The 24,931-nt window shown below is 31.5% G+C and overlaps 1 protein-coding gene and 1 long non-coding RNA gene across 3 annotated transcripts in view; both read left to right on the forward strand.

Annotated features, from left to right (window-relative positions):
• The window catches only part of LOC100883617 (uncharacterized), a 46,307-nt gene that overhangs the window by 520 nt on the left and 20,856 nt on the right, over positions 1 to 24,931 (forward strand). The window contains exons 2-6 of one of the 2 annotated variants that reach the window (XM_012282151.2): positions 1,259 to 1,947; positions 14,383 to 14,700; positions 15,496 to 15,720; positions 17,078 to 17,295; positions 24,213 to 24,363. In XM_012282151.2, coding sequence (XP_012137541.1) covers positions 1,941 to 1,947; positions 14,383 to 14,700; positions 15,496 to 15,720; positions 17,078 to 17,295; positions 24,213 to 24,363 — 919 coding nt within the window. In that variant the 5' untranslated portion in view covers positions 1,259 to 1,940. Of the gene's footprint in view, positions 1 to 1,258; positions 1,948 to 8,836; positions 9,115 to 14,382; positions 14,701 to 15,495; positions 15,721 to 17,077; positions 17,296 to 24,212; positions 24,364 to 24,931 lie in introns of those variants that run through there. The other variant, XM_012282152.2, reaches the window with a different exon arrangement.
• On the forward strand, positions 11,835 to 12,793 carry LOC105662093 (uncharacterized). The gene is made up of 2 exons (XR_001095466.2): positions 11,835 to 12,195; positions 12,445 to 12,793. It is a non-coding gene; the product is annotated as an uncharacterized LOC105662093 (long non-coding RNA).

A 24,931-nucleotide genomic window follows, 5' to 3' on the forward strand; every position in this document is an offset into this window, starting at 1 on the left:
TTTTATAAAATAATATTATATAATTTATAGTGTAATATATTTTGTACATGTAATATATATTTTATCTGTAAGGTTAAGTGCAACTAAATCAATATACTCATAAATTTTTCCATATTTTAATATTAATTTTTTGACAATTAGAAAAAATTTGTGTACGAAGTAAACAACTTATGGGTAGACACACGTGTATGCAATAAGTGTACTGAATCATGTAATGGACAGATAAGAATATCAGTGTTATTTACATCAATTACTAAAAACGATGCTAAGTGCCCATTTTTTTCATGATTATTTTTAAAAAGAAGCAGTATCTTTTTTTACCATTTTACTACTGTGCACGTGTCACATATTTTAGTTACAATTTATGTTGTCAATTTTTAGTTTCAAATATAGCTCATAATTTAATAGTATTTTAGTACACATTTGGAACTGAAAGTGTAAATATGGGACTTTGGAATATTAGAAATTAAAAATTTTTGAATTTTTGTTTTTGAGGAATGTTGTAGTTGAAATTTGGAAATTTTAAGAGTGTGACTAGTCTTTAGATATTTTTGAAAATTGGGCACTTTTGAATGAGGAAATTTGGGATTTTGTGATTTTGGGACTTTGGGATTTTGAGACTTCAGAATGTTAGAAATTTGGAATTTTGGGTTTTTTAGGACGTTTTTTGGAATTTTGAGACTTTGAGACTTAGAATTTTAGAAGTTTACAATTTTGGGACTTAGGAACTTTAGGGTGCTAGAATTTTGGGCCTCAGGAACCTTGGGACTTACGAATTTTGGGACTTATACATTTTTGAAGTTCGGATTTAGAGACTTTGGGACTTTGATACATCAGAATGTGAAATTTGGAATTTTGGGACTTTTAGGACGTTTTTCGGAATTTTGGGACTTCGAAATTCCGCAAATTTATGACCTTCAAATTTTGGGACTTACAAAGGTATGCCACAGTAAAACTAACAAAAGAAAATTTCTGTACCCCTCTCTTGCCATCCTACGTACCTACCAATTTTCCTGAACACTTTAATCCCATTTCCCACAATATTACATATCGTACAATCTCATAACCATCCTTTACATAATCTCATAAACCTTTTCAGAATCTATATAAATTACTTCTAAACCCACACATAAAAAATCTACCATCAAATCTTTACTCTGAAAACCCCATAAAATGCACCATACATAAAACCACCCCGTTTCGATTCTCACCCATGTACCCAAATTAAATTGAGAGCTGCGCACGTTTGATGTCACAGGTTAAACGCACGCGTCACCCTGGCCGCGCGTGCGCGTACCTCGTGCGCAATGAAGCGCGAAGCTTTCCGCGTATGCAAAGCAGGAAGGAAGATCCTTTCCGGTGGTTGGAGAGGGGATCGCTTCTCCCCCCACTCCTCTGGCGTAAACTGGTCGCGTGTGAGCTCGGTGGGCGTGGCCTGCAGGTAGCGGAGAGGCACGAGCGGCGAGTGCAGGTGAGAAGAGAGAAACCCGAGCAGGTAAGCGGCTCGTCCACGAGCAGACTGTGACGCGCGCTCCACGCGAGACCGTGCGTGTACCCTGTTGGGCAGATCGGGGTCAGTCAGGGTCCTGCTGTTAGCCAGGACGCTCCGAGAGCATCCGAACCGAGGGCTACCTGTGCCTCTAACATTCTCCTTCGTTTTATTACTCGATCCTTCGATCGGAATATATATTTAACTCGAGTGCTACGCGAGTACGGAACCCAGGGCTACTTGCCCCGTTATCGGCCGCTTTGGCGCCAACGAGACCGCGACCTTGCTCAACCACGTGCGAGATCGCGAATGTGAATGGAAAGACGGTGGAACTCTGTGGGGTTTACGTTGTGTACAGGATTTTTGTGAGCCGACTAGTGCCGTTTGAGGAACCGGCTCCATGAACTGTCGGGAGATTTGAACGAAGATTTGATCGACGAACTTGGACGTAATGTGTGGTGAGTTTTTTAATGCGTGCTTATTGGAATATTTGCTGTGCGTAGGGTTAGGAACCTGGTTTCAGGAGGATGGGAAATTATGTGGATGGGAGATAATGAGGGTGAGAGACTAGTTATTATGTGGATAGGAAATTTAAATATAATGTGGATGGGGACTAGTTATGACGTGGATAGGAGACTTGTTATGAGATGGGCAGGAGACTTATAATGTGGATGGATTAGCTATGATGGAGGAAGGGACCAGTGGATGTGAGACTGGTTATGGTCTGATAGGTTAGTTATGATATGTGTAGATTAGTTATGAGGTGAATATATTAGTTATGATATGTGTAGATTAGTTATCATGTTAGATTAGTTATGATGTTAGATTAGTTATGATAGTTCTATGAGACAGTTTGAGGTATAAGTCTTAATGGAGACCCCAAATGATCACTATATCACTTGGACCAGCACATATTAGCACTATGAGTATCTCCCAAACCATATGAGCTAGAGCTAACATGGTAAAACACAATGGATAGAGATAATAGTTCCACTGGATAATTTGATGTTCACATCATAGTGTATGTCTCAGATGATCACTATACTAGTAGAATCAACATAAATTAGCTCTATGAATATTTTCCAAAGTGTAGCAGTTAGGTACTATCAAATATAAATTGTATAGATGATAGATTGTTCCAGGGGACATTTTGATGTCCATACTATAATGTGGACTCTGAATGATCACTATACTATTCTATATTCTATTACTATACTAGCTAGTAGCTATATTAGCTATACTAGTTATATTAGCACTCTAATTATAGATACTGTAGAAATCCTTGTCAGATACAAATTTTATGATCAGATTTTTCAGATGAAGTCTCCTCAGATTTCTGAAGATCATATAGATCATCTAATGTGGAACATATCTAGCTTCTGTAATTTAAAAAATATTTGTGGTGTCGATTTTTGGTCCTTGAATCATTGTCAATATTTTAGGTTGTTAATGATATTGTGTAGAGATGTTGGCTAGTGAGATATATAGGGAGAAATGTGTTGTTAGCTGACTCTGTTAAGTTGCTTGAGTTTAATAACATATGTGACAATTTTTGAACATGGTGAGATATTTATGGTTGTTATTGGAAAAAATATTATATGATGAATTAGAGGCATATTACGTGGGCCAACAAGTCAGCTGTACATAGTGTAAAAGAGGCCGTAAGAGGATTACTTTTAAAGGTGTACTTTTAGTGTAATTCAATATTGTCAGTATACATGTCAATGTATCAAGATTACAAAGTGATCAATAACTGAGTACCAAAATTTTCTATTACTGAAAAATTAAAAAGAAATTTTAGTTGTAGAATTTTATTTCAAGTGGAATTAATAGAAGATTAATTAAATAATAAAATTTTATTGAGACAAGATCAGTAAATTGTGGTGAAATTTTATTGAAATAAATTTGTAAGTAGATGTACTGCGTGCGTCTGACGAGTTGGCAGGCGAGCCAATAGTAGCTGTAGTGTCTTTGAGTGCCAAGTTATTCGACACGCACATATTAACGGATATCAATTATGATTAAGTAATCGTGATCAATGATTATATGTTAATCATTTGTTAATCACAATTGATTTATTTATTAATTATTCATTGATCATTTATTAATTACCTTTTAATAAGACTTCTGCTGTTGCATATTGAATACTATATGCTTGATGTCACTTTTAGAATGGAAAAGAGTGCAATTGGAAATTGAAAAATATTTGTAACAATGGAAATGTAAAAATTTGAAATTTCTGAGACTGAAAATTGAAAATTTGAAAATTAGAAAGTGCAATTATTTTCAAATATACAAATTTGAAAATTCTTAATTTAAAAAACTAAAATTTTAAAATCCTTGAAAGTTTGTTAATTGAATAAGTGAAAATACTCAAAAGTTCAAATATTCAAAAATCTGAAAATTATAGAAAATTAGTAAATTGAAGAATCGAGAAGCTTACAAATTAAAAAATATGTATAATAATTTATAAGTACAAAAGTTTTCTGATTTACCAATTTAAAAGTTTGAAAATGGTATAGTAATTTTCTATTTGCACTAGACGTTAGTTATACTAGTAAGAAATTATATTAGTAAATAATTGTAATGGTCATAGTTATATTAATATATAATTAGACTTAGAATATATAATTAATATATAACTAGTAGACGTTACGCTAATAAATTACTATATTAATAATAATTATACTAACAAGTACTCATGGTAACAAATAACTATACTAGTAATAACTATACTAGTAAATACCCGTAGTAACAAATAAATATACTAGTAATAACTATACTAGCAAATACTCGCAGTATCGAATAACTATACTAGTAATAATTATACTTGCAAATACTCATAGTCAGAAATAACTATACTAGTAATAATTACACTAGCTAATACTGAAACTAAAAAATAACTATACTAGTGATAACTATACTAGCAAATACTCGCACTAATAAATAACTATACTAGTAATAATTATACTAGCAAATACTCGCAGTAACAAATAACTATACTAGTAATAATTATACTAGCAAATACTCACAGTATCAAATAACTATACTAGTAATAACTATACTAGCAAATACTTACAGTATCAAATAACTATACTAGTAATAATTACACTAGCTAATACTCAAACTGAAAAATAACTATACTAGTGATAACTATACTAGCAAATACTCACACAAATAAATAACTATACTAGTAATAATTATACTAGCAAATGCTCGCAGTATCAAATAACTATACTAGTAATAACTATACTAGCAAATACTCACAGTATCAAATAACTATACTAGTAATAACTATACTAGCAAATACTCGCAGTAAGAAATAACTGTACTAGTGATAACTATACTAGCAAATACCCGTAGTATCAAATAACTATACTAGTAATAACTATACTAGCAAATACTCACAGTATCAAATAACTATACTAGTAATAACTATACTAGCAAATACTCACAGTATCAAATAACTATACTAGTAATAACTATACTAGCAAATACTCACAGTATCAAATAATTATACTAGTAATAATTATACTAGCAAATACTCACACTAAAAAATAACTATACTAGTAATAATCACACTAGCAAATACTGAAACTAAAATCTAACTACACTACTAAATACCTAAACTAACATATAACTATACCAGTGATACCAATACCATTAAACAGTTACACAACTAAAACTATAATACCCATAAATCACATAATTTATCAAAATTACAAGTGCTTCGCAATATTCGGTTTATCGAAACCGGTTAATTAAATTATAATCAACGATATTTATTTTTCCATGTGAAAGACAAAACTGCTATCTGACGATACGGCTTTAACAGCATCCAGTAAGGCACTGTCGTATGCTTTTAATTAAGTCGAAAATGAGCGATACTATCGGATTAATTGGATCCTTCCTTCTTACCGTGTACCCGCTTTAATGATTTTTCACCGTGCAAAGTATCGCCCGTATTAATTTATTTATCTCGATCGTTAATCTTCTCAAACGAACTTAAATCATTTAGGACACGACGTTAATTTTCAGAAATTACGCTGATTATACCGTAACGTACACATTGCGACTAAAAATACGAGAGTGTAAACTCATAACACTTACCTCCTTTTTTTGTTAATAATTTGTACTTTTTATTTAGACGGAATTTATTGGTGCGTCACGATGACGCACCTGGGATGTTTCGCATTGTGGAAATTATTGGAAGGCTTTTGTATGGGAACTTTTGGTTAAATGAGGAATATCTGGGTGAATTAATTAGTGATTCATTAATTATTTATTTATTGTTTTAATTGCAATATTTGGTTTGGTTCAAATGTTATTGTTCGTTGAATATCCACAAAATGAAAGAGTTGAAAATGTGCAAAAATATGTAAAATATATCAGAAATGAAAATATAGAAAATATATCAAAAATAAAAATATAGATATAAAATAAGTAAAAAATAAAAATATAAAAAAAGTACATAAAATGCATCAAAGGAAATCAAAAATAAAAATAGAAAAAAAATATATGAAATATATTAAGTTATAATAGAAATAAAAATATATAAAATATGTCAAAAGATGTAAAATATAAAAATATGTAGATTATGCGTTAAAAATAAACATCTCTAAACTATATCAAAATACATAATAAATAAAAATATAAAAACTATATAAGATATATAAAAAACAAAAATATAAAAAAATAGGTGAAAAGTAAAAATATAAAAAAATATATAAAATACATCAAAATATAAAAAAATATATAAAATGCATCAAAATATATGAAAAATAAAAATATATAAAATAAATTACAAATGTGTAAGAAAAAAAATATATATGAAAATGTAGTGTTCAAGTTTTGAAAATATTACACGTTTGTGTATAAAAATAGCACGCCATGTTGTTTTTAAATAGACGCAGAAAAATAGTTATTTAACTACGAAGCTCCTCTGACACCATCGTTAGAATAACTTTGCGTATCTATCGTATTAAAAAATATGTTAAATGTATGCACATATTTAAGGGAAAACTGGTTCTTTAATAATATTGAAATAGAAAAATGATTGCACGAACGAAAATTGTATTTTGTGTTGAGTAGTTGAGGGAATTTTTTGTCGTTCTAATATTTTTTTGTCGTAAGAATATTTGTAATGAATATTAAAAATTTAGAATTATTGTAATTTCAGAACTCTTAGATTTTTTAACTTTCGGGTATTAAATTTCAAAATACTAAAATTCTTAAATTTGTGGAACTTTTACATTTTTAAATTTTTGTAAATTTCTAGTTTCAAATTTTTAGAAATTTCAAAACTCAAAATTTTTGAAATTAGTTTTTCAGAATTCTCAAATTTTTGGAAATTTTGAATTTAAAAATTCGCAAACCCTTTAATTGGCAAATACCTATATTTATAAGTCACTAAATCTCAAAATTCTCTAATTACCAACTAGCTAAATCCCTAGTTTCTGACATCACCAAATTCCATAATTACCAAATATCCAAATTCCTAAGTTACTAAAACCACAAATTTCCTAATTACCAAATAGCTAAATCCCTGAATTCCAAAATCACCAAATTCCATAATTGCCAAATATCCAAATTCCTAAGTTACTAAAACTCCAAATTTCCTAATTACCAAATAGCTAAATCCCTGAATTCCAAAAGCACCAAATTCTTTAATAGCCAAATACCAAAATTCCTAAGTTAATAAATCTCTAAATTCCATAATTACCAAACAGCTAAGTCCCCAAATTCCAAAATCACCAAATTCCCTAATTTGCCATATTCCCAAATTCCAAAATCACTAAATTCCCTAATTGCCAAGTACCCAAATACCCAAGTTACTAAATTCCCAAATTCCCTAATAACCAAATAGTTAAATTCCCAAATTCCAAAGTCACCAAAATTCGCTAACTGCCAAATACCCAAATTCCTAAGTTACTAAATCCCAAAATTTCCTAGTAACCAAATAACCATATCCCTAAATTTCCAAAACCCCAAATTACCAAATACCAAAATTCTGAAATTCCCAAATCCCCAAAACCCCAAATTCCCTATTTGTTAAATACCTAAATCCCTAAATTTCCATATCTCAAAATTCCCTAGTTACCAAATCCCCAAATATCTAAATTCTGAACTTACCAAATCCCCAAAACCCCAAATTCCCTATTTGTCAAATACCTAAATCCCTAGATTTCCAAATCCCAAAATTTCCTAATTACCAAATCCCCAAATATCTAAATTCTGAACTTACCAAATCCCCAAAACCCCAAATTCCCTATTTGTCAAATACCTAAATCCCTAGATTTCCAAATCCCAAAATTTCCTAATTACCAAATCCCCAAATTCCAAAATTCCAAAATTCAAAATTCTTTACATATTCAAAATCCCAACACTCCAAAATTCCCCAAATTGGAACACCCCTAAATTTCTCCAATTCTCAAATTTTTTAATTTTCAAATTTGCATCTCAGAATTAAAAATAACTCAAATTCAAAATCGATAAAAAAGCAATTCTCAAAGTTAAAAACTCTTGATTCATTCTTACATTGTTCAAGTTTCTGCTTCCAAAAAAAGCATAAATAAAAAGCAAATGTTTGTACAATCTGTTCTGTGGTTGACACATTCGTACCAGATTTTAGTGGACAGCTGTTCTTATCACCGATTAAGAAAACTTATCAACTCTTGTTATTGCTATCTCAGTTCCAGAAAGTTTGATTAAAAGAATTTAATGACGAACGTTCACAATCGTTTGCATTGACTCTTGCTTTTTAATCTATTATCATAGGTTAAGCCTTCTATTTTAATTTTTTTTGTATCTACTTAGTCAGAATTAATTATTTTTTATTGCAACATTAAGAAAAATAAAAATAATTCATAGATTAATTTCTTCAAAGGAAAAAGAAGTGGTTTAATTTTGTTGGTGTAATTATTTTTACTCTTTAAGATAATTTTAAAAATTTATTAATTGCAAAAATTATATAAATAAATTTACTTGCTGTAAAAATTATATGAAAAAGTCTATTCATTATTAAAAAATTGATTTTGTATCCTTTCACATTCATTTGGGTAATTATATCTCACTTATTATAACGATTATACAAATAAATTTATTAATTTTCAAAAGAAAATTTTTTTAAATGATATTAAATAATATTACACTCATTTGAAGAAATTATATTGTACAATAAGATAGTTTCTTATTGTATGATAATTTGTCTCATTAAATAATAAAATTGTAGCAACGTGTGTAACATTTTTAATTGTCAGATTTCTATTTGTAGTCAAGACTTATATATTCTTGTATTTAAATTTGCCGCGAGATTTGGACCACGTGACCACCGCGACGCATTTTGTGACAAGTTCCGTTTACTGCGAGAGCAGTGCGTACGAACGCACGTGCGTCTTATTGTGACAGCCAAGATTTCTCTTATATTCAAATATATATATTTAATCTCGTAGTTATAATAATTGATTCAACAAAATAGCTCAACAATAAATATTTCTTTAAAGTCGACAGAACTGTCTGGTTTATTGAATACAATGGAGATTTATAGAGAACAGTGTTTCGGTTATTTCTTTGGTAATCAGTGGATAAACAGCGAGCCGAATCGATCGAGAAGTCTGCTATTCTGGGTATGTTGACGTTTCCTGTTCTTCTATTTTCAATATCGGAAAGCGAGGGAGGTTTGTTTGATTAGAATCGCAATTCGTAGCTTTAGATTTCTTAGATAGAAATGATTTATTATACCCTGTTTACATTGTGTGACAAACGTACCGAGTGGAATAATGTTAGGTTAAATGAAATAATATAAATGATATCAAAATAATGTACATAAACAATATAAATCCAATATAAAAACAATATAAAAACAATAGAAATTTGTAAATACAAATACTACAAAATAACCTAAATGATATAAAGTAAATAATACATTAATAAAATGAATACTATGAAACACTATAAATGATGTATAAATAATACACGTGAATAATACAAGTACCATAAAACCGATTTTAATTATTTTTGCAGAAATTAAGTTATAATAATTTGTATTATAAAATCACGTATTGTAATAAAAAAAATAAAGGTTAAAATTTCGTAGATTTCCATCTGCGGGCTAAGATTGCATCAGTAAATCGTGAATCACCCAATTTAATTATTAAATCAAGCAGGAGTGTGTTGAATATTAATACCCGAACAACAGATCCTCTTACCACGATAATTCGTACTTACGTATCTGCCCCAATTTGACGTCATGTGCTTCGAAATTATTATGTTCTCGTTTTCTCCCTCGGATTGACGTCATTTCATTCTAGAATCATAGTTCTTATATTTTCGTTTGAAGACGATAAGATGGGGAAATTGGTATGCAACTGTGTTATATGTATACGAAATTGCATTGTATATGAAATTATGGCATTTATGAAATTATAGCTCATATGAAAATGTGCTATGTACATGTCATGTATATAGAAATATGTACTAAATATATATGAAACTGTCGTTTATGAAATTATAACTTATATGAAAATGTGCAATATATGGAAGCATGTCATATATGAAGTTGTACTACATATGAAACTATGTCATGTATGAAGTTGTACTATATATGAAACTTTGTCATATACGAAATTCTAACCTATATGAAATTGTGTCGTACATGAAATTGTGCCTTATATACATATGTGCCATACATGGTACTGTGTCATATATGAAATTGTACTGTGTACGAAACTTTGTCATATATAAAGTTGTAACTTCCGTAAAATTATACTGTAATGATAGTGTCTTATTTATGAAATTGTAAGTTATACAAATGTGCAATATATGGAACGTTGCAATATCTCAGTAAATAAGTAACAAAATTTATTGGAGATCATGTAAAATATTAATTTTTATCATGAATAAAGAAACAAGTGCAGTGACATCTGAATTTCGAATTAAAAAATTTAGAAATTTGAGAAATTTAATAAACTGAAAATTTTGAAATTTGGGAAGTCGAGAATTTGGAAATTTGGAAATTTGGAAAATTTGGAAATTTGGAAATTTGAAAAATCGAAAATTCGGAAATTTGGGGAGTGGAGAATTTGGAAATTTGGAAATTTGGAAATTCGGAAATTTGGGAAGTCGAGAATTTGGAAATTTGGAAATTCGGAAATTTGGGAAGTCGAGAATTTGGAAATTTGGAAATTCGGAAATTTGGGAAGTCGAGAATTTGGAAATTTGGAAATTTGGAAATTTGGAAATTCGGAAATTTGGGGTCGAGAATTTGGAAATTTGGAATTTTGAAAATTTGGAAATTCGAAAAATCGAAACTTTGGGAAGTCGAGAATTTGGAAATTCGAAAAATCGAAAATTTGGAAATTTAGAAAATCAAAAATTTGGAAATTGAGAATTTTTAAATTTGGGAAATCAAAAATTTGGAAATTTGAAAAATCAAAAATTTGAGAAATTGAGAATTTTGAAATTTGGAAAATAAAAAATTTCGAAATTTGAAAAATCGAAAATTCGGAAATTTGGGACATTGAGAATTTCGAAATTTGAAAAATCGAAAATTCGGAAATTTGGGAAATTGAGAATTTCGAAATTTTGAAGTTTGAAAATTTGGAAAATTGAGAATTTGGAAATTTGGAAAATTGGAAGTTTGGAAATTAAAAAATCGAAAATTTTGAAATTAGGAATTTAAGAAATCGAAAATTTGCGAATTTGTATAATCGAGACTCGTATATCCCGTTCACTGTTTTTCCACTTGCTCAATTTTATTTTAGTGAAAACACTATGCAAATGTTATTTGGTTCGAAGGAATAAGTGACGAGTCGGTGATTGACATCGAACTCGGACTTTATGGTTCACTTATCTATGTTAAATAAAGCCAGCTTGTACACATATCCTGCACAGTCATGTTTGCAAATCGAATTACAGATTTATTCAAACAACAACCTAACCACATTCGCGGGAAAACGCTAAACTTATCAGTAGTTCAGAAAACCTTCGACTTAACGATTTACTTATTTACTTCTACTTTATATATAACTTATCTTCGCTCGTTTTTTTAAAACAAAGCTTAATGTTAAAATTATTCAATGAACAAAGGCTGGTATCAGTTGCTTCACTAATCTTACATTATTTGTTTAAGTATTATTCCATACTTGTATTATTATTATTTAAGTATTATTGTGTACTTTAAATATTATTTTATAAAACATTATTTTAAAAACAAATTAATATAAATATTATAGTGTACTGATTGTTTTGTAAAATTAAAATTAAATAGATAAGAAAATTTGATGTATTAAATAAACATAGGGTACAATATTTAAATATTTATACATGCAAATAAATAGATAAATAATTTAACCTGAAATAACGTATAAATAAATATAAGGTACTTAAAGTACATATACAAATAAATACACTTTATATGTGTAGCATTGTTGTAAAGAATATCTGCATCCTCAGTACTTTGAAGGTTTTGAATTTCGCGCGGAAATGCCTTTAACCCATCATCCCGCCTTATTGTTTTATATGCGCGTCTCTTGCAACAGAGGAACCGAGTATGTACGAGTCGAAATAATAAAGAATTCTACGCCTCAAGAAAAGTTCATTAATCGAATAACAACAGTATGCAAATAAATACCTGAAGAATAAGAGATGAAATACAAATAAACAGAAGATATAACTTGCAGTATATAAACACAACGTATAAATAAACAGTACCACTACAAATAAATACTTACTATGCAAATAAATACCGAAAGAATAATTGTGAATACACAAATGAATTCGTGAGAAATATAATCTTAAATACATAAAAATATAACCTTAAACTTACAGTCAAAGTAAATAAATAAAAAATAACCTCGACTGTCAAAATAAATACTGCAATATAACCTCAAATATAGAATATTAGTTTTCTACAAATATATTAATTTTAATAAGATATTAAAAGTGGTTTTTTTTAGTGTTCATACGTAATTTATAAATACAAAGAAGGATTTAAACAGACGCAGAATTAATAGTGAGTTTCGTTATGAATAAAGTTCGTCGAGCAATCACGTCCGTTTCAGGTTGCGATCAGATTAGAGCTGTGTCTCCTGGATGAACACACGCGTGCATGTTCAACGATACATAATTCATAATACTCGTTCGAGGGACGAACATGTTTCTGATTTTCCTTATAAATCTGATAACTGTGGCTGTATATGAGTCGTCGGAATAATGCATTAACTGGAGCTCGGTTTTAACTACAACATATATTCCCTTTAAAGAGGAACTTGTATTTTATAAAAATGCATTAACAACTGACACTTTTATCTTGCGTTGTTATTTTATTCCTTGTCCTATTATTTTCAATTTTTTTTTATAAATTTCATTGTGTAAGATTTTAGCAAAGATTAATATTAATATTTATGTTTTATTGTAAATTTCATTGTATAGTAATTTTGCAAGAAATAATGTTACTATTTATGTTTTATTATAATTTTCACTGTATAGTAATTTTGCAAGGATTAATATTAATATTTATGTTTTATTATAATTGTCACTGTATAGTAATTTTGCAAGGATTAATGTTACTATTTATGTTTTATTATAATTTTCACTGTTTAACAATTTTGCAAGGATTAATATTAATATTTATGTTTTATTATAATTGTCACTGTATAGTAATTTTGCAAGAAATAATATTACCATTTATGTTTTATTATAATTTTCACTGTATAGTAATTTTGCAAGGATTAATATTAATATTTCTGTTTTATTAAAAATGTCACCGTGCAATTTCACAAAAATTAATATTAACATTTAATTAATTCTTTACACAAATTAAGTTTAATTAACACTCAAGATTTAGGAAATAGAGATTTTTAGTTCAGTTTTAATTTAAACAAATTTTAGTTGAATGTAAAATAGGAAATAAATATTTGAAGTTGCACGTAAAATATGAAATGTTTTATTACTGTTGTTTGAAAGTCCCGTTTTAAAAAATAAGTCTCCATTAAGAATACTGTCATTAAAATTCGATACAGCTTTCGAAACCGTTTCTTCATAATCAAATGAAAACTAAAATTGTACAAACACACAGATTAAATGCTTCCCTAGAGATCCAGTCTGTTCCCGAAACTTATTCCTTCCATATTTTTTCATAAATTGAACATTCGAGATCTATTTCTTCCATAGTTTGTGTAGGCCCAATAACTATACCCTTCACCGATAGATGCATAAAATAAACCACCCTAAAATGTATAAAGCGTCATCGGGACCCACAAGGACCGTCGAGGAAACAGATTTCACAAACTCGATTCGCGGAAGAATACAGGAAAAATAAGTTTCAGACTAAACTCATCGTTCACCCAGACCCGCCTCGTAATAACAATTTCCAGGGTGCCTTTTCGAAACAATAGCGTTACAACTATCAAGTAGCTTCGAGGTTGAGTCTCCGTCATTCAATGACGCGCAGCCAGTAAGTCCTAACCTCCATCGCGCGCGCTATACAACAGTATCTATAAAAATGATTACACGCCCAGCATCGTCGAGGCATTCGCAATTTAATCGAACCGCTTCAAAAACTTTCTGCGACGTATTTCGCGAACGTGCGATCGCTCGACGCGTTCAATCGATGACAAAGCCAATGCGCGGATAAAACACGCGTACACGGTTAGTGACGAAATAAAACGGCATCCGCGCTACTTTCAAAAGCTCCACAACGGAGATAAGCTGTGCCCTCGTATTAGGAGAGGTCCTCGCATCAGGCACATTTACCCCGTAATAAAAATTCGCTTGCAGGTCAAAAGCGATTCCGCTGTCCACATACCGCATCCTTATTTTAAAGTTTGCTTCGACCATCAATTTTGAAATATTTGTACGACGAATACAGGGAAGATTATTGTTCTGTTTATCAGAAGCGGTGCCACGAACCTGGTACATGAAACCGGAACTTCACTGCAATGCAATTGGAGTTCCGGCGGGTGCATTGTCACCCCCGGCCACACTTTCACCACCCAGTAGTCCAAGTGTCACGCTGCCGCCGTCGCCTTGGAGCCCTGGCACCGCCGGAAGTAGCCTGAGCACCGCCGCATCCTCCAATCCTTCATCGGTTTCCTCTGTGAACTTCAGTCAACTGACTACGGACCGATTTAGCGCTTTCACCCTCGTCTCGACCTGCAATCCAGACACGAGACTTCAAAACCTGCCATTAACTACCGCCACTGCGGCACGAGGTAAGAAAGTCTTGTTCTTTTATTCTTGCGGATGTGTATGCAGTCATGATCAGTAACTAGTATATGTAAAAATTCAAATTCGGACATGATCATATATGTACATTCGTAGAACTTTCAAATTTTATTAGAATTTATGATGTCAAGAATATATATTTTTAAGTTTTGGTATGCTGAGGCTCATGTGGTTCCAAATTTCTATATGTTCAAATCTCTGTATCTCTAAATAGCTGTGTGTATATCAAAGCTACAGATTTCCAACTTCAGTACAGTATAAGTATTGTATAAGTATTGTATAAGCAATGCTTTGCTTTGTCCTCAAATGTCTATATACACGAATTTCTATTTCTTCAAATCCTTGTATCCACAAATTCCTATATGTATACTAAATCTCTACCTCTCTAAATTCTAAGATTCCCAAATTTCTATAGCGTCAAATCTCTGCGTCCTCAAATATCTATATGTCCAAATCGTTATTTCTCCAAATTCCTATATGCCAAGTATCGACATTTCAAATTCCTATATCCCAAATACCTAAACCCCTAATACCCATGTCCCAAATACCTATATCTCAAACCCCTATATCCCAAATACCTATATCTCAAAGGCCTATATCCCAAGTACCTATATCCCAAATACCTATGTCCCAAACTCCTATATCCCACATACCTATATCCCAAGTACGTACATCTCCAAATCCCTATATCTCCAATTTCCCATACACCAAACCCCAATACCCTCAAATTCCCACATTCCCAAACACCCAATTCTCAAGTTCGAACCAAAATTGCGTTTCAGAGATGCGCTGCGGACTAATGTATGGGAGTTATGGATCGACAGGGGCCGCATGGTGGGCACGACACATGGGTATCCTGTTGCCCCCTTCACTGTTGCCACCCTCGAGGATCCCTAATCAACAAACCACCACACCGGTCGCAAATTGCTCCCCCATTCCCCCCGACACTTTGAGCACATCCAGAGCCGGCTCACCCCGGAGGTGCACCCCTGAGAAGCCTAAGTTCGGTGAGAATTTTGATTAATATCATCAGTCGTTGTAAAATGAGACTGTGGGAGGCGTTTCGTACGCCATAGCACAGTGCTGTAATTTCATTATACAGGGTTTCCTAACTTTTACTTTATTTTTAATGATAGAAAAAGTGTCAGAGGAAATTATTTTGTTTAGATGGTCAAATATTGTGGTTATAAAATTTTTCTTGAGGAATTTTTGAGATTTCAAGGTCATTCATTTCTTTTTGATGGTAAACAGATATTTTATTTAAATGGCATAATCATACTATGATTTGATGTTACAAATGCAACGACCTATAATACTCTGACCTTCACTTGACCTTGAAGAACAAAAAAACACATAAAAGCAAGTTCAATGTCAAAATTCATAAAGAATTGAACAAATATATTTTTCGCAAAGTAATTAAAATTGAAATTGCCTTTTTTTATTGTGCTATTTTTTTCTTCTGGCTATTAGAAATGATTTAAAAATATTATCGCGACAATGTTATCGCGAGCGACGGTTATTGGCCTGTTATTATCGATAACGAAAAAGCGTACAATTAAACTAGTTACGAATCGTTTCCGGGTGATGTATACCCCACGATTTCGATAATCGTACACCAACGATTGTGCTTTCCTTCGTTTTGTCGACCGATAAGGAATTAGGTTCGTGTTTCGACGATAAAACGTTTGCGCGATACGTAACTGTGCGAAAATGGTTTACGACGCTCGTTATATCTGACGAGAGTCGAAACTTTGACTTATATTGCAGCATTTTGTGTTTTGAATGGATGTGGTTCTTTTGATGTAATAGAACGTGATTATATTATAATTGTGACGATACATTTGTTATATTGTATGTAATGGAATTATAATTATTATTGTAGTAATATAATGTATTATATTATATATTATTATTATTGTTGTATTATATGTTTATAATTTATTTATAGTTCATTTGCAATTGACAAATTTCAATTTTGACAAATTTCATTGACAAAATTTGGTCAAAATTTTATTGACAAAAGTTTGTCAAAATTTTTTTGACAAAATTGACAAATTTCAATTGATAAAAATTTCATTTTTAGTACAAGGTTTATTATACGTTTATATACATGTGTGCTACATTTATTACATATACATACATATATTATCTAGTATACACAAAGAAAATTTTCTTTTATAACAATTATTAAATTATTCATTTTGAAAATATTAAATTATTGTAAAATTTCAATTTATTTATTTATTTTTCAATTTCTGAGAAACTATACAGTATTTATAAATTGAGAAATATATAATTATTTATTAAATACTTGATTCAGTAGTTCAAAAAGTGAAAAAGAAAATTCTTGTTATTAATTTTCAGAAGAGGAAGCACCACTGAATTTGAGCACCAAACCAAACGACGTTTCGTCGAGTGTTGGTCGAAAAAGTGAAATTTGGTCACCAGGAACAGTGTGCGAGAGAGAAGCGAAAGAAACTAGGATACCATCTTCCAGGAGTCCATCTTCCACGCCTGTAATCACAAGACAAATTCATCACTCACCCTTAACGCCGCCATCTTCGTCAGAGAGAACCTTCCAAGTGAGTTTTCTGTTCAAATTTTACTATAAATAATATCAAAGCATTATTAATTTATTAACTAGTACTATTAGCCTATCTTATATTATTAATAGTATTGATTTTACTGTAAACACTATTAGGTACTAAACATAATTTAATAAATAATTTGACTGATACTTTATTGTATGTTAATTAAAGAAATTTTTAAAACTGCAAATAATTTTTCTAATTCTTGAAATTCTTTTGATGAAAATTAAAATTCTTTCTTAGATGAGAAACATAAAAATCTTTGTTTAAATGAACGTAATAAATAAACAAGTTAAATAATTTCCATTTAGTTTTTGTAGTAATTAAATAGCCTTTTAAAAATACAAATAACTCTTTGAACTAGAAATATAAAAATCCTTGTCTAAAGCAAAATTAATATTAAACAAATTAAATAATTTTCATTCAATTTGGTAGATTCTCTATTCATATTAATTAAACCATTTCTCTCTACTGATATTAACTAAACAAATTCTATTTACCTATATTCATTAAACAAATTCTCTTTATGTATGTCAATTCAACAAATTTTTAAGGAGATAAATAATAATTTTGTAAATCATTGTGTGAACATAAAAATGCTTGCTTGAAACTAGTCGATGGTTCACAGAAGAAAAAAAGGATCACCAGGTCAAGTAAGAAGGGTGGCGAATGATTTTCTGGAAAATAAAATCGATATCACTCTTGGAAATCTTTTACGTGTCGTTTTTCGACCAGAGAACTGATAGTAATAGTCGAAAATAAGTATAAATCGAATATTCTGTATATTCGTGTACTTCTGTCAACGTGCCAAGTTGTTTTACGAGGTTGGTAAACATATGTTTCGAGGTTTTATTGGTAATAAAGTTGCAAGCTAAAGGGTACAGTGATCGATCTGAGATTATATTGGTGGTTGTTGTAACTTTGCAAGATTTGTAGAGTTTATTGATTTGTGGATGGAGGATTTATTTTTAAAGTGATTTTAGTTGCGGTTTTTGTGGGTTAAGGTTGTTAATTTACAAGTTCTTGAATTTAGTAATTTTCAAGTTTTTAAGTTTAGTAATTTTTAAATTTACAAGTTTAGTAATTTTTAAGTTTTCAAGTTTAATAATTTTCAAGTTTTTAGGTTTAGTAATTTTTAAGTTTACAAGTTTAGTAATTTTCAAGTTTTCAAGATTAGTAATTTTTAAGTTTTCAAGTTTAGTAATTTTCAAGTTTAGAAGTTTAGTAATTTTCAAGTTTTCAAGTTTAGTAATTTTCAAGTTTAGAAGTTTAGTAATTTTCAAGTTTTCAAGTTTAATAATTTTGAAATTTTTAAGTTTAGTAATTTTCAAGTTTAGAAGTTTAGTAATTTTCAAGTTTTCAAGTTTAGTAATTTTTAAGTTTTCAAGTTTAGTAATTTTCAAGTTTAGATGTTTAGTCATTTTCAAGTTTTCAAGTTTAGTAATTTTCAAGTTTTCAAGTTCTCAAATTTAATAATTTTTAAGTTTAGAAGTTTAGTAATTTTTAAGTTTTCAAGTTTAGTAATTTTCAACTTTTCAAGTTTAGTAATTTTCAAGTTTTCAAGTTTAGTAATTTTCAAGTTTTCAAGTTTAATAATTTATAAGTTTAGAAGTTTAGTAATTTTTAAGTTTACAAGTTCAGTAATTTTTAAGTTTTCAAGTTTAGTAATTTTCAAGTTTTCAAGTTTAATCATTTTTAAATAGAAAAATTTGGAATTTTCCAAATTATATAAAAGATACTTATACATACGTATATTATTTATATTATATTACATTGTTTCTGTGAATGATATTTGTACATATATATTACTTATGTTATATTACTCATACAACTAATACTTATACATTATTTATATTTTACATATCATATCTCCAAAAGAATGCAACAAAAGTTCAAACTCAGCTCAAAATCAACAGCGACACTTAAATCATATCTAACTCTTCATTTTCTAATTGTACGCCATATTGTTTCACTTCTGCGCATGCGCAGATAAATATTATTCATATTACCGTAAGTTACGGTAACAAATTCTATTACTTATATTAATAATTAATACTTGTATATATTATATATACTAATATATATTATTTATATTCTATTATAAACAACATATTCGTAATAGTATGTAACAAAAATTACATTTAATCACTTAATCTAATATTTAACTTCACAATTTCAAATAGGACGCTTTGTTCCACTTTTGCGCATGCGCAGATATATATTATATATATTACTCTTATTGTACTTCTTACACTACCGTATATTACAATAACATATTATATTACTTATATAAACAACTAATACGTATACATTAGTATAACTATATTATTTACATCCTATTACACATAACACATGCGTAACAGAATATAATACAAGCTACATTTAATCATATAATCTAACACTTAACTTCACAATTTCAAATCCTACGCTTCGTTCTATTTACGCGCATGCGCAGAGCACCTTTGCGCCTGCGCGTGATGCAAAAGCGTGAAAGGTAGCGAAACTGCGGTTTCCGTGTTGCGAAATGTCCTCGCTGCCGTAAAGGAAGGACACCGTTGGGCAAAATTTTTGACACACGATCCGGTTTTTTGAAAGGGGCGAGGAGCGACGGGGGCAGATCGGCCTTTTTTCGTCCGGAATCAGGATGGTATGACGAGCGTGTGCCCCAGATATCTTAATATGTCCGCTCGCAGTTACATGTCCCGTGTAAAACGCTCGCCGAGCGGGTTTCTGCTTCCATTCAATCAGCCCGTAATTGCGCCGCCGCCTTTTGTCGAGATTTTGCCGACATTCGTCAAACGTTTGACCCGTTTCTTCGAGCACACTTTGGGACACTTGCGCCACCCGTGAAACCACCATCGCGTGACTCCCGTGGATTTCTCCTTCTATGCTAATGTACGCAATGGGGTCCATCGGGTCACACGATACCATACCGTTGTTCCTTCGATTTACTGTGCCTGAACAAATTAGTATGTCGCAAAAATAACGGAACTTTTTAAGTAAAAAGAAAAGAATTAGTTATTATGACAAAATTAATTTTTTGTCGTTTTGCGGAATCGCTTCAAACACCCTTGTCACAGCTGCTTGGACTTGTGTAACGATGTCATAAAACGTTCCTTTTACAGCTAATTTCAGTTTTGGAAAAAGGAAGTAATCACGTGGAGATAAGTCAGAATTTGAAGGATGTTAGAGCAGACTTGTTTTTTCGTTCACATGGTGCGTTATCAAGCAACAGAAACCAACTTCCCAGCGCTCGATATTCGGGCCTCACACGAACGATCCTCTTCCACAAATGTTCCATAACACCCAGATAATATTCGCCATTAACATTTTGTCCCTGTGGAACGAATTCCCGAAGTATAATTCCTTTAGAATCGTAAAAGCGAATTAACATTGTCTTCTCGGGGGACTTCTGGAATCGCAATTTTTTGATTTTGGAGAGCCTGGAGATTTTCACGTAGCACTTTGGCGCTTTGTTCGAGGTTCATACTTGAAGCACCAAGTCTCGTCACTAGTTACAATTGATTCCAGGAATGTACAGTTTCGTCTGGTTTTGATAAGATCCTCGCAATATTCAACGCGAGCAATTTGTTGCGCTTGCCCGTGATTTTGTGACGCGGTGACGAAAGGTTCCGTCGCATTAAACGCTATAAGTTTACAATCCGTTGCTCGATTCCAATAATGATTGTTGTGTTTTGTAGGGGAGGACTGTTTTCAGATAACATATTATAATAGATGGCGCTACTAGTTTTCCTGAAATTTAAAAGATTCCGCTATCAAATTTTCTCTAAATTAATTCTATGAACCTCCTATGAACTTCCAAATAGAATAATATCAAACTTAAGATGAAATCTTCCGAAGAACCGATAAAAGAAACGTGATAAGTCCGACGCAAAGGAGGTTTCGACGACATGTTCGTCTCGAATCTTTTCGCATCAAGTTCAGAGACGAGCCGCGTCATCCAGAATGCACCTTGCGATGCACCGCTTACTGCATTTGGACGACATGGAAGAAGTCCACCGAAACTCGTTCGCGTGTCCCTTTGGGACACCGTAGAACGTGTAATGGCTTCTAAAGAGCTTATAAATCGTTCGTTTCGAGGTTTCCCAGAAGAAACATCGATCGTCGCAAAAAAAAGGCATCGCAAGCCTTGTCCGACTCCATTTTCTTCTCTCCCGTTCGATGCTCGATCAAAACAATATTTCTGCGGATTTATATAAAAATCTTCGGGTAAATCTTTCGTTTCTACTGTTTATATTCGTTGTTCAATTTAATCATTTTAGTGAATGGGAATTCTGGGGCATTTGGATATTTGTGAATTTGGAAAATTTAGGTAGGAAGTTTGAAAACTTGGAGAATTTGGCGAATTTTGACAATTTAGAGAATTTTTAGGAATTTTGAGGAATTTAGGGAATTTGGGGAATTTTTGAGAACTGGAGAATTTAGGGAATTTGGGGAATTGGGATATTTATGAATTTAGGAAGTTCAGAGTGGAAGTTTGACAATTTGAAAAATTTGAGAGATTTGAAGAATTTGGAGAATTTAGGGAATTTGAGGAATGCAGATATCTATGAATTCGAGACGTTTAGGGTGAAAGTCTAAGAACTTGAAGAATTTGGGAATTCGTCGAATATAGAGAATTTAGGGAGTTTAGGGAATTTGGAGAATTTCGATAAATATGAATTTGGAAAATTTATATAGAAAGTTTGTAAACTTGAAGATCACATCACACTTTCCTTTACAAAACTTAAAATGTGAATTTCCTTGCAACAAAAGCATCATCCATAATAAAAGCAGTGCGTAACGGTGTTAAGTTCGCCAAACGAAAGCATGCAGTTAAGGTTCGAAAGACTATCATCGCTCCTCATTATTGATCGAGGAGGGATGTGAATCATGCGTGGTCGCAACTCGGGACTACCGGTACCGATGCACGTTGGTAATAATATTCTATGGTGGTTCGTACGCGATTCCACGCGTGTATCGTGAAAAGAGACACGCCTAGGTCGACACCATTGTCCGGACTGGCGCCCGTGTCACAATAAGCCCGAGAAAAAAAAACTGAGGCTCCGTGAACACAGGTGCGTCTGGCGTGTCGTTCTTCCTCGAACACCACGCCGATTTCGATTGGCGAGCTAAAACGTTCCGGTTTCGTGTACCAACTGCGTTGCACCGCTTCTGATAAACAGATCAACAATCTTCCTTGTGTTCGTCGTACTGATTCTTCAAAATTGATGGTCGATGCAAACTTCAAAATAAGGACGCGGTATGTGGACAACGGAATCGCTTTTGACCTGCGAGCGAATTTTTATTACGGGGTAAAGGTGCCTGATGCGAGGACCTCTCCTAATACGAGGGCACAGCTTATCTCCGTTGTGGAGCTTTTGAAAGTCGCGCGGATGCCGTTTTATTTCGTAACTAACCGTGTACGCGTGTTTTATCCGCGCATCGGCTTTGTCATCGATTGAACGCGTCGAGCGATCGCACGTTCGCGAAATACGTCGCAGAAAATTTTTGAAGCGGTTCGATTAAATTGCGAATGCCTCGACGATACTGGGCGTGTAATCATTTTTATAGATACTATTGTATAGCGCGCGCGATGGAGGTTAGGACTTACTGGCTGCGCGTCATTGAATAACGGAGACTCAACCTCGAAGCTACTTGATAGTTGTAACGCTATTGTTTCGAAAAGGCACCCTGGAAATTGTTATTACGAGGAGGGTCTCGGTGAACGATGAGTTTAGTCTGAAACTTATTTTTCCTGTATTCTTCCGCGAATCGAGTTTGTGAAATCTGTTTCCTCGACGGTCCTTGTGGGTCCCGATGACGCTTTATACATTTTAGGGTGGTTTATTTTATGTATCTGTCGGTGAAGGGTATAGTTATTGGGCCTACACAAACTATGGAAGAAATAGATCTCGAATGTTTAATTTATGAAAAAATATGGAAGGAATAAGTTCCGGGAACAGACTGGATCTCTAGGAAAGCATTTAATCTGTGTGTTTGTACAATTTTAGTTTTCATTTGATTATGAAGAAACGGTTTCGAAAACTGTATCGAATTTTAATGACAGTATTCTTAATGGAGACTTATTTTTTAAAACGGGACTTTCAAACAACAGTAATAGAACATTTCATATTTTACATGCAACTTCAAATATTTATTTCCTATTTTACATTCAACTAAAATTTGTTTAAATTAAAACTGAACTAAAAATCTCTATTTCCTAAATCTTGTCTGTTAACTAAACTTAATTTGTGTGGAGAATTAATTAAATGTTAATATTAATTTTTGTGAAATTGCACAGTGACATTTTTAATAAAACAGAAATATTAATATTAATCCTTGCAAAATTGTTATACAGTGAAAATTATAATAAAACATAAATAGTAACATTATTTCTTGCAAAATTACTATACAGTGAAAATTATAATGAAACATAAATAGTAACATTATTTCTTGCAAAATTACTATACAGTGAAAATTATAATAAAACATAAATATTAATATTAAACCTTGCAAAATTACTATACAATGAAATTTATAATAAAACATAAATATTAATATTAATCTTTGCTAAAATCTTGCACAATGAAATTTATAAAAAAAAATTGAAAATAATAGAACAAGGAATAAAACAACACAAAATAAAAGTATCACTTGTTAAAACTTGAAAAAGCATAAAAATAATACAAAAAGTTCTATAAGTACAGCTACATAATTACGCTGCTGTATAATGATACTCTACGTGTATTGATAATTGCAAACAATAAGTACAGTTATAGGAGAAAGTTCGATAAGGTATAACTGCATGGGAAAAGCAAATAACGGGAGGAATAATACGATACCATGTACTCTATACGTTGGTTAATACGATGTTTAAAATGGTACGATGATCTTTTACTATGTTACAGTGTAAACAGTGCGGAAAAGCCTTCAAACGATCGAGCACTCTTAGCACTCACCTACTGATCCATTCTGACACCAGACCGTATCCCTGTCAATACTGTGGCAAAAGGTTTCATCAGAAGTCGGATATGAAGAAGCACACCTATATTCACACCGGTGAGTCTCTATTCTGAATGTTCTTCAATATTTGAATATTTTTCATTTTTCAATTTTTATGTAAACAAAATTTTTTGGGGAAATTGGGGGGATTGGGGGATTTTGGAATTTGGGGATTGAAAGTTTGGGAAACTTAGAAGGTTCAAAATTTGGGGTTTTGGAAATTTGGAAATTTGGAAGTTAGAGACTTTGGAAATCGAGGAATTGGTAGTTAAAGAATTTAGAAGTTTAATCATTTGGAAATTGAGAATTTGGAAATTTGAGAGATTGGAAATTTGAGAGTTTGGAAATTTGAGAATGTGGAAATTTGAGAGTTTGGAAATTTGAGAATTTGGAAATTTGAGAATTTGGAAATTTGATAGTTTGGAAATTTGAGAGTTTGGAAATTTGAGAATGTGGAAATTGGAGTTTGGAAATTTGAGAATTTGGAAATTTGAGAATTTGGAAATTTGAGAATTTGGAAATTTAAGAGTTTGAAAATTTGAAAATTTGAAAATTTGAAAAAGTGAAGAATTGAAAAATTGAAAAATTGGAAAATGTGTTGATGTAACGTTTTCTTGTTTTTGCG

Source organism: Megachile rotundata, chromosome 8, assembly GCF_050947335.1.
Source record: "Megachile rotundata isolate GNS110a chromosome 8, iyMegRotu1, whole genome shotgun sequence".
NCBI lineage: Eukaryota > Metazoa > Arthropoda > Insecta > Hymenoptera > Megachilidae > Megachile > Megachile rotundata.